Source organism: Pyxicephalus adspersus, chromosome 11, assembly GCF_032062135.1.
Source record: "Pyxicephalus adspersus chromosome 11, UCB_Pads_2.0, whole genome shotgun sequence".
Taxonomy (NCBI): domain Eukaryota; kingdom Metazoa; phylum Chordata; class Amphibia; order Anura; family Pyxicephalidae; genus Pyxicephalus; species Pyxicephalus adspersus.
In genome coordinates this window covers 58,912,785-58,924,757 of record NC_092868.1, presented here as the reverse complement: position 1 = coordinate 58,924,757, position 11,973 = coordinate 58,912,785, and the positions used below count along the sequence as shown (strand labels likewise).

The window sequence follows — 11,973 nt, the reverse complement described above, 5'->3', positions numbered from 1 at the left end:
CAACTGCATCAGAGTTGATTCATTATAAAATTAATTGTGGTAATGTACAGAACCAAAATTAGAAAAAAGTTGTCTCTATCCACATAATTATGGACCTAACTGTATGTCATCCGATCTCACACTGTTCAGGTGCGAGAACGGGTGATGTAGCCCGCTATAAAAAGGAAAAAAAGAAGATTTTTACTTTATACAAAAGGGTTGTCTACCCTTTTATGTAAAGTAAAATCTTTAAGTTTAGATCTGCTTTAAACAATTTAGGAACTTTGTACCCTGTAAAGAAGCAGGATGGGCCATGTGTCCAAAAGTGAAATCTAAATAGATTGTTATGAACTGGCAAAGAAAAAAAGGAAACAATAGCTAAAATAAAATGATACAACTTTGAGAAATGTTCCTTCTTTAAATGAAAAGTATTGGTGATGCCAGGAGCAAGATGAAGATTTATCTACAAAATTACCAGTGTGGAAAAAAAAAGTCTTTATAAATTGGTAAAGAAGACTGCTGAATCACTTTCTTGTGATGACTTGATCACCTTAACGTTTAGTGAACACCAGGGCAGAGAATGACCTTTGCATACTGAAACTGCCATCAGACACCTTCCCTATGAATACAAAGAGGAAATAGCCCATCTGACCTTTGTAAATTAGCCCCAAAGTCAGGTCTCAGACAGTAAAGCTGGAGGTCCTGTCACTGTAAATCTCACTCTTTTCTCATCTGTCACAAGTCTATACAGATTCCTGATTAAGAATTTATAAATTGTTATCATGAAAAGCCATTAAGCTGAGATTACATTGGGAAAGAAGCTGAAATTGGGTAGGCAGGTAATCAAGATATGCACTTTAATAGTTTGCTGTCAATCCTAATAAGTGAAGCATGCAGAGACCAACAATTCTCTGTAAACTCCACAAAACAACCCCAAATATCTGATGGGAAAAACCATAGCCAAGGAAGAGCTTTTGGTGCCGGAAGCCCGGAAGGGGGATCTTGAATGTTTTCTGATGGGCTGCTCTTGTTTTGGACCAGATGCCATGCTAAAATCCAAAAGTCACATCTATAATATGCCACTTGATTTTTTGATGAGTTTTATCTATTGTAATGTTTTATATTTCAGGTGTGGGGTTGGAGTTTTTAGAAGCTTTTATATTATCACCTTTGTTTTTTTCGGGAAATTTCACTTTATTTTCTTCCAGTAAACACACACTGCCATGAGAGGACATCTCCTGTTTGACATTTGTTACAGTAACAGGTGTGCATTTAACCACCTGAGCGTTACACTGAGGTCTAGATTTCTGTACCAAAAGAGTTACAGGTTTTCATGAAATTTTTTTTTTAAAATTGTAGACCTGTAACTTACAGAAATATGTCCGAATAGGGGTCTAGTAGATATAATGAATATAAAAAATATTGGAAACACACAATCATGTAAAAAAAAAAAAATTACTTTTAATAAAATTTAAGGAAAAACACAAAAATCAGCTTAAACAAGAATACATAAATAAATGAAAAATACTGAAAATGCGATAATTCGGTATACTGTATAGTAATATATTTTTCTAAATCACCTCCCTAGTGTCCAACCGTCCAACGTCACATACCAATAGACAAAACCACATAAATATATTTTCTATTATTTTGGATTGCATTGGATGCAGGACTTTGTATTCAATCCAATACAAAATGAGAACAAAATTCAAACTCTCATTATGTATTGGATTGAATACAAACTCCTGTATCCAATCCAATACAAAATACATACTTTGTATTTATTTTGAATTATTTTGTATTGGATTGGATACAGGACTTTGTCTTCAATCCAATACAAAAATGAATGGATGAGTTTGAATTTGAATTTCCCGCACACGCGCCGACGTCATCACGCACGCACAAGAAGCCGGTCGGCTTTTTTTTTCTCCGCCGGCTGGCTTCTTGTGTTAGAAGCACCCGACGCTGGACGGAGAACGACGTGGGACGATCAGCGGGACCAGGTAAGAAGCTGGCCGGCATCTTGTGGTCCGCCGGCCGGCATCTTACCGGCCCTGCTGGTATAGGAGACGGCACCCGACGCTGGAGAGGGAGATCGACGCTGGAGGACGACGCTGGAACACGGACCTGACGCTGGAACACGGACCCGACGCTGGATGAGCACAGCGGGACCAGGTAAGTGAGATTTTAATATAGACGAAAAAGTACGGGGTTATCGATAGTTGCAACTATTTTTTGCACGGAAAAGTACGGGGTTAGCGGTTGGGAGGTTAAAGGTTTAGGTTCCAAGGATGTCATCCCTTTCTGTACGTACGTTAATAAAATCTGAACTTCCAGCAACTGTCCCTGCAAATAACCTTGATCACTACATGATCAATGTAGCCAGGAAAGTTGCAGATCTCTAACACAGAGAACCCAACACATCAGGGTATGCAGGGTAATGAAGTAAATACTGACTGCATTTATAGCTGCACGTAGACAAGAAAAACCCCACTTATCTTTAGGTAACATAGTGTCATTCTATACAAAGTCACCCTGTCAGTATTCCAAATGATAGCAAATTGTTGTAACAAATAAAGCAGGAGGGGAGTTAAGAAGTATAGTCTGTTCACATGGAAAAGTGAATTATCCACTTGTAAGGAATTAAGGAATTAACTTACTAAATGAGGTGACGCTTTGCTGACTTCAACTATAGAAACATTTTTAATTAAATTTTCTCTGCATATGATTGAGTATTTATTCTCCATTGTGAATTTTTACCTCTAAACTAAGTGAAATACCAATTTCAGAGTAATAAATCACTTTGCTATGTGAACAGTGTAAACCCCTTTAGTAAATTAAACCTGGTATAACTTACTCTTTTGATGTGAATGGTACCATTTTTAAAGAAAGAATACAGCATAGGAAAACAGAATCATTTGGGTTCAAACATGAAAATCTTGACAATTTATGTAACAAAGTGTTGTTAACAACACTTCTTCTTCCAATGATCAGGTTTTCATTCCTTCTGAGCTTCATATTTCATTTTGTTCATTTTTGTTACTATTTACAGAATTGATTTTATTTTTGTCCCAGTGAATAGAGGTGAGAGAGCGAGATACACAGCTTTCTGCTTCCTCAGAGAACAATAACTCAAGAGCTCAAACAGAATAATGTATCATATCAATGTTTTGATCTCAACATTAGAAGGACCAAAATATTGAATATTGTGCTTATTTGACTTGTTAGCTTCAATTTTATCTTTTAATGCATTGACAGATTTCACAATGACTCAAAGCCCAGATATTATTGATTCAGTCAAGGCAAATAACAAAGGGACATTTACACCAACTCTGAGCCAAGTACATAAATTCTATACAGAGTTTGAAAATAGATTAAGAGGGATATAGAAGGGAAGTTTGTTTCTTCAGATATACTGAGCAATACTGTTGGGGATGTTGCAGCCCTACATGAACCCTGGTAAAAGTGTCCTGACAAAAAAGTTTAATTCTTCAGAGTTTAGAAAGCAGAAGAGAATTAGAACACCCTATTGGATTTTTAATCCATGGCTCCATTAGAGAACTTTACTTTCACTTTCTGCTACAGTGACAACAGTTTCAATATATACGTAGATAGATATATATATAAATATAAATATATATATATATATCTGCCTGTGTATCTCTTGAAGAGTTAACAGGGATAGGACATTAAGGGAAATCTATACAATGGATCCTAAGGTAACACAGGAAACCTGACATTGGTGAACCTAATCCAAAACTAGTTAAAACATTGGACTGGGCATACAACTCAAATCTGGAAAACTAAGATGAAAAGGTGCATCACACCAATGTTTTGATTTTTTTCTCAACATAACCCTGTATATCCAAAATTATCAAGTATCCCAAGGGGTGTCCTTCATCAGATTTGTTCTAATTTTTCCTATTTACCAATAATGTTGATCAAGAGTTTCCACAGGATCTGTAGTCTGACATTGCTTTAAAAACAAGAGGACAAAAATGGAAAAATGGAATATAGGGAGAAAATGAGGATATTAAAAACTGGGAATTTGATTGGGTTTTTTTTAAAAGACACATATGCTATTCATTTAATTAAGTTATTCTCTTGCAAGGGATGTTTACCTTAGTTTGAAAAATGCAATGAAAACTTACTCTTCAATCAATACCCAATCAGGGTATTTGCTTCCATAAGACTGGATAGTTGCGATCAATAACTTCATGCTATTTACTAAAATAAGTGAGGCCCCTTGCAAAGGAAAAATTCACTTTGCTTTATTTAGTAATTCAACCCTATTGCACCCCATAGAGGAATTTGGGTCTCCCATTTATGCAATGCAGGCTAATGAAACTATGGGCAGCACAGACAGTCTGTGTTTCAGACTTTGGATATATGATTCCCACTTTTCTGAAGGAGGAGGGCAGGTTCCTGTCTGCTGCCTCTGAGTACTCTAAATAATTGTCTAAATTCTGATAAACAATTGTAATAATAGGAGCATTTCACTTATGAGTGAAGGCAGAGGAATTGCTAGGTATTAAGCAGCATCCACTATTCGGGACATACTAATTGGATGGATGAAAGAGGGAACAGCTATCGGAAGACTTTGAAATGAGATTGTGAATAAAGATCTTGCTTGCTCTGAATTGCTTGCGCAGAAAAGCAATTAAAAATGCTATTAACGGCTGTGAACTGCATCTGGAACGGAAGAACACACATTGTAAAATAATTAGAATTAACCCTATTTCTCCTGGGAAATAATGAAACTTCGCACTGTGGTCTCCTAAACTCTTCTGAATGTGATTTTTGTTCATACAAAGATCATGTCTGATGTGAAAAAAACTTGTGATATGAAGCACAATTTATTATCCAGGTACCTGCCTTTATAATGAGCAAAACAATATCTCCTAGCAAAGTACAGGAAGAGCTAATGGATGCCAAGGGTGGCTGTATGGCATGCAGATATCCTCCTGACAACAGGAGGCGCTACATCTGGCGAGTACAATCTCTGTTGACTTTGGACAGCAACACACTTGTGGCTTCTGATCTCTTCTAGTTCCTCCATAAAACAAGCAGTGATGAGCTAACCTGGTCAGGTAGATATCTTCTCATTCCACAGAGGATGGTGCACAGCAGGACTCCCTCCAAAAGCCGGAAAAACTTAAGTTTAAGCAGCAATCACAGCCAATGTGATAACAATAACTGCCCTTGGACTGCATTGGTGATATTGGACCTGTTTTGAGTGATAGCTGCTTAATCTAAGGTCTATATTCAGACAAAATTCCCAAAAGACTTAAAATGGAGGGTGGGGTCAAGTTTTCTATGTTTGCTTAATGCTTCCTTTTTCAGGAAAACATTGAAAGAGATAGATTTTTGCTCATTTATGTTTTTAAAGGCCACAGAATGAATATTGCTTGTAGAATAAAAGTATAGTGTGATACCTGGTTCATTTTACAAAACACAGAGACTATTAGTGACCAATATTTCCAGAGATGAATCCTCAAAACCTAGAACTGAATGTAAGTGAGAGGAATAGTAACTACAGGGAAGGTGAATATTGCTCTGTATAGTGACAACCCATGCAAATCTGATTTGTCAATGTTTGGTGGATGATTGTGAGTCAAGCAAACAATTTCTATTATTCTTATAGAGGAACCTGGTATCACTGAAACCTGCCCAAGGTGGGCTGAAAGACCAATAATGAATTTTAAATATTCAGGAATTATTGATCCTGATGTTACCTGCATGTTTTGTACATTTACAGATCCGCCGTTGGTCAATCTGACAGTGGAGCCACAGCCAGTACTGGAGGATAACGTGGTAAAGTTTCACTGTGCAGCCAAGGCCAACCCAGCGGTTTCCCAGTATCGGTAAGAGCAATCTCCTTTTCTGATAAATGTACTTATTATGAGCTAGACACCGGTCACAGAACCGGTTTCATTATGCCCTTCAACTTAAAAATGTAATACAATCCAAGCTGCCTCTAACCACTGCTGACGTAAACATCACTTCACCAAACCCCATTTGGATGAAATCTCATTTGCTAAGCAATCATTGTATATGATTAACAGTTTTCCTATATTTTCCATAAATTCTGTTGTCAACTTTTTCCTTCATTTCAAATTCTGCTGTTTTTCCCCAGCCACTTACTATCCACAGTGACTTGCTCCAGCGTTGGCTGCACACCATTGCTATAGATTGGTTTCCGATAGTGGCCATGCCTGGGCAATGGGTCTCAGTATGGCATTTGTAGTCCTACCAAAGGCTTTTATCACATGACAAGAATGCAAGAGCAAAATTGGGAACAGAAAGTTGTCACCTTATTATAGGAAGAGACTGAACAAGAGCTGCATTAGCTCAATAATATATAATATATACTCTAAGCAGTGAGTATGCAGCCTACAACAATCAGTCTGTTAGGTTTCTAGGGATTTTATATATATATATCACACACCATTTGTAAATTATTGATTTAGTTTCATTTCACTGCCCCATTGATGTAGGACCACACTATTTATACCCTTCAAAGCCCCTAAAGCAAAAGAACGGTAGAAAAAAGTCTCATTTTAAAAGGAAATTGCAAAAATCCTTCCCTGTTCTACACGTGTAGCTGCTCTACATTGAATAGTACAATGCGTGCTGTAATTAAGCTGCCAAAGTCTGCAAGTATTACATGAGATATGCAAGACTCTCGTGTATTACACCCGCCAACCTATACCTAAGAAATAGCGGTGTGTAGAAAAAGAATATTATTCATAAGGAGGAATTGTAATGAATGCTTGTAAGGAGACACGTGTGCAGTTACACATCTAACAATTTTTCTCATGTATGAACGCTGCTCATTTTTCATCTCCAAGATACAAAAAGGCCTTCAAATTGCAGCCACTTCATCCTAAAGAGCCAATGTTGCTTTGGGTCGCTCGCACTGCTTCCCTGATGTATCTGTACCATTAAAACCTCTCTATAAATAGAAGGCTTGCATTAGCAGATATTGTGGCAGGTATGGATAATGGCAGTACTCAGCAATATAGAATGCTTTATGCACATTAACCTATTTTACAGCATCTCTGTGTGAAGATGCCTGTACAGGCGACCAATCTTAAAGGTGAAACAGTGAGATGCTTTTAGGATGAGTTTAGGAAATCTGAACATAAAAATGGTAAAGGTAACACTATGCCCTTTTCAGACAGTGTCATACAGGTACCTGTTCTTTTGTGCAGATAACCTTAAATTGGCAATCCAAAAAATTCCCATATTTATTTGTTCACACTCCTAAAAGATCCCCACAGCCTCGCCTGCAAAAATAAATCCCCTTTATTGCTATAACATGGTCACCTGTTATCTATCTGTGGTGGTTGTTATCTGAATAGGAACAAACTAGATTTGTTGCATATGTGCAGAAGAAGCTGCCTGCTCAAATTTGTCCCAACAAGTATGTCATACACTGGGGATCTTTTGGATGCAAGAACGGGCAAACATAGGATTTTGGAGTACAACCATACTTTAAGCAAACTCACTGAGGGTTTTTTTTTTAGCAAAGTATTTCCTACTCTGTAGGGGTCACATAGGACAATGTTATCACAAAGGTTGGGGGATAGTCTGGAGGATCCTCCTCTCTAGAGGCGTAATGTTACATGCTGTATATTTTTCATTCAGGGGGCACCTATATGGTGCAATTAGAAAGGTTGAGAAGGCCAATGGAAGGGTCATCTATGGTCATGTATGGTATATTTAGAAACCTGGAGATAATTTTAGAAGCAAAGTATTTTTAACCCTAGTAAAGAGTCACCTGAATGGTGCATTTGGAAATGTAGAGATAATGGCAAAAGCATTTTATGCAGGGGTCATTTGGATGATGTAATTAAAAAAATAGGAGAGGGAATGCCAGGAGTATTTCAATTCAATGCAAGGGTCATTTGGATGATTCCTTTGAAATACAGAAGAAAGGCCAGGAACAGAGTCTTTACCTTTGTTACAGGGGTCATATAAGACAGTGTAACCCGAGAAAATATGCCAAGCAAGACACACCTTCTGATATGCTGGTGACAGGCATAGAATGGTCCCTGAGTGATAGGTGCACTTTATTTCTGAACAACATAACTCTCTGTATTGTTCCCTTTCTCATTATATGCAGAATAAGTAAGTAGACGGCATCATAAGACAGACAGCTGTAGTCATTAAGAGTGCGGCATTTTATCTCAGCAGAGCAGTATTGGCTTCTTGGATATACTCGGCTTAGGGTTGTTTACACGCGTGTGACAGTAATGTGAAGAAACAGATGTGTGCAGCTCATGGATCATGACTTGTATTACTCATATGATCAAAGCAAAAGGGCCCAGCTGTATGAGCACAACACACAGCCTCTTGTAAAGGTTAATAATTATAGTGAAATAGCTGCAGAAAAGGAAAGCTTCTCTCCAGAGAGCGAGATAAAAGGAATCAAAGCACCGCTACTTTATAAACTGGAGAGACAGAGGGTTACATACAACTAAATGGAGGCACAATATGTACAAGTGCTCGCTGTCACTATGAACAAGGAACTTCGATCCTTATTTATATTAGCTGTTCTTGTCAGCAGGCTTATTCCTGTAGTCCAGCAGTGAAAGCTCTGGGGTTCTGGTTTGAGATACTGCCAGCTTTCTATCTACATGTAGTTTACAAACTCCCCTTCCCTGGTCTTGGTTTTGGTTAGGCTGCTTTTTGCAGTTTTTAAAGAATAAAGGACAAACCGACGGCACAGTGGCCCATTGATTATTCTTATGCACAATGGATCCTAAGCACATGGAGTTTGTATGCCCTTCCTGTGTTTTTGGTTTGGTTTCCTCTCATATTCTGAATAATCCTCTTAATTAGTGAACTTCCATCCAGACATGTAGGAAAGTCTACCTGTTAGTGGCCCCAATCCTTTTATGTTTTTCTTACGTTATATTTGGGGTGGTTGGAGTATATTTAGGAGTAATTTGGAAAGGTCCTAACAGGTTGATTGCCTGAAAACCTGTGTTGTTTATACACAGATCACACAATTTCCAGGTTCCAATTATAAAAGTTTGGCACCTAGAAGGTTTGGCACTTTTACTGATGAATCGGCGTACACCAGTTTTACAAAGTGGATATCAGCCACCATTCATTTTTCATTTTTTCACTTTTAAAAAGTGTAGATTGTGGCCAATGTGTAAGTGTATAGTCCCCACTTTTCAAAGTGGCCATTGAGACTAGAAGAAATGTCGAATGGTTGGTCCAATTAGAAAAATGATGACTTCTGATCATCAACATTGGCGCAGCAAGTTATCCCTGAAAAATATCACTCCTTATAAATCTAGCATCTATCAATCTAGAGATCAAAAAAAAATAACCTTCCCTGTAAGGACTGTGAAAATGTGGAATCAGCTCTGTCAGGAAAGAGTTTTAGCAAGTTCTATAGATTGCTTTACGAAAAAGCTGGATGATTTCTAAAAGCACAGAATATACAAATAAAACAGAAACTGTTGATCCAGGGAACATCTGATTGCCTCATGGGATCAGGACAGATTTTTTTCCCGTTAGAGCAAATTGTACCAGGGGGGTATTTTTGCTTCCTCTGGACCAACTATGTCCATAGGCTTTTATATCTGGGATACGTTCCCTGGGTGGGATATTTCCCTAGTGGTTGAACTTGATGGACTTACGTCTTTTTTCGACCTAACCTACTATGTAACTATGTAACCTCCCATATAAGTCTAAGCTTCTATACATCCTTCAGGAGAAAGATGACTTGAGTGAATTGAAGGTAGGAAGCTCTTCATGTAGCATGGTGAATGTTCACTTTCCCACGTGTATTATATTTTACAAGCTGTGTCCTTCATAATTATCTAATTATGTGCAAGATATAATCCTGCTTTGTCTTTTTACTATTTGTGTAAAAAGTTTCCACCTTTTTAGTAAATTGACCCGACCGTATTGAAAGGCTCAGATTTTTATATGTACCTAAAAGATGTAATTTACACTCAGGAAGTGAAAATAAAAAGCCTCCAGAGACCTAACTCCAGGAGAAACAAAGAGGCTTCAAAAGACAAAGTTCAAATGAAAATTGTCTTCATTCCAGCAGAGAAGACAAAAGGTTCCATAGGTTTGGTGACATTTTCAGGGAGACAAAAAGGTGCAGATGTGTTTGAAGACCACAACAAAGGAGCAAAAGATTCCAAAGAATTACTATAGTTTTTAGACTGCAAAATGTTAAAAAATAAATTCTGATAAAGGAGAATTTACTGCAATTTCCTATCGGAAACAGAGACATGTTCTTCAGTCAGTATTTTTGAGCAAAAGGCATGCAAGCCCAACTACACCAATCATCATATGTTCATCAAAAATAATATTAACAAAATGATAATGTATTACATTCAATAGAAATTATATTTGCATTTAGATAGCACCAGAAAAATGTGCCCCCAATACAATGGCTGCTGATGGTGCTGCCCATAGCTACCAAAATAGATCAGCTTTTTGCAAATGAGAACATATTACTGGTTGCTAGGGACAACATCCTCTTGCATTGTGGGAGTTGAGCTGTTTGTTTTTCCACTGATCAGGTACCCCGACTTATAACTTTGAAGCAGAACAAGTCAAATGTGGACACATAATGTACTAAAAGACAATAATTTTTCTTTGTGTTTGCCGCATTTAGCACAATGCACATTAATACATTGAGTTGAAGGGCATCCTAACACACAGCTGCACTGGTGGGTATGGCATCCATACGGCGGTGCACCAAAATGCATATCCTTTAGGTTGTGTACAGCATTACAATAAAAGAGGAATATTGGGTTATTTTGGCCACTGAAGTGGCCTATTTGGAATCATTGGCTTGCCTTCTCTCTTCTGTGCAGAATGTGCAGAATATTTATAAGATATATAACTGACTGCAGAGGTCTCGGGGCCCTTGATGTATAACTGCCTGCATTAAAATACAGTAATTAGGAATATAACTCTTTCCTTTGTGGCTAGGCGATATTTGCAGTGATTTATTATAGAGTAGAAGGAAAGGGTCCATAGGCACCGACACATGTGCATTACTGTGTGGTTATTGGAGTGAAGGGGCCCTTACTGTTTATAAGCTACTATAGCTGTAGTATAATGTGAGAGATAATGTTAGAAGTTGCATTCCCATAAAGAAGCAAAGCAAAAACCCTTATGAATCTGGCTTCATCATATACAGACACAATTTGGTGAACAAAGCCAGTTCCTTGACATTAGTAGAGTTACAGAATTTTCCAGAAAGCACTTACAGTTCACTGACTGATCAGCTGCTTGAAGTTTCTGTTTAAATAAAGGTGGACATTTTTATTCTTATTCCTGAATTTGCTCTTTTTATACGATAGGAGCCCGGATCGTTCTTACCGCAAGTTGTGTTAGTGGTGATTTAAATGCGCGCTCCCACGTACAACATATATTGACGCTGCAATAAATTGAAAGCATTGGAGCATTTAATACCTGGCTCCTCCGTCATTATTAAGAAAAGCCTCATCATTTAAGATAAGTTTAATAGGTTTGCAGATGTAGAGCTGAGAGCCAAGCTTAGAAGTGCCACGTAGCACCTATCTCAGAAAACACAACGCGAGCTGTTTTCATTACAATCTAACAAGGGGGGAAAAAAAGCATTCACATCCAAGCTGGGCCAGGAACAGGAGGGGAGCCTTGGGCCCAGCTCGGTATGGAAGCTGAGAAAAGATTTCATTTTGGTGATTGATGTCCCCTATACCTAAAGATGACACGTAAAAGTGTTTAAAAGTGCAGATTGAAAGCGGGTGCGCCTGTGATTCTATCCAGCAGCTCTCTTCGTTAAAAAGCGAGCGGTGAATATTGTATTCGGGAGCCGCACTACAGCCGCCCACACCTCCAGGAAAGGTTAATTGATACAAATAAGTGTTTGTTCAGAGTCTTGATCACCCCGTTCAGGCAGAATATTTCTTTATGGAAAAGTCTTTTTATATTACAGTGACGCTGGGACATCGTACATATGCAATT

General features: G+C 38.0%; 1 protein-coding gene across 2 annotated transcripts in view; it reads left to right on the top strand.

Annotated features, from left to right (window-relative positions):
• KIRREL3 (kirre like nephrin family adhesion molecule 3) overlaps positions 1-11,973 on the top strand; it is a 587,585-nt gene that overhangs the window by 486,316 nt on the left and 89,296 nt on the right. For both annotated transcript variants that reach the window (XM_072425973.1, XM_072425974.1), the window contains exon 7: positions 5,738-5,843. In XM_072425973.1, coding sequence (XP_072282074.1) covers positions 5,738-5,843 — 106 coding nt within the window. The remainder of the gene's footprint in view (positions 1-5,737; positions 5,844-11,973) is intronic.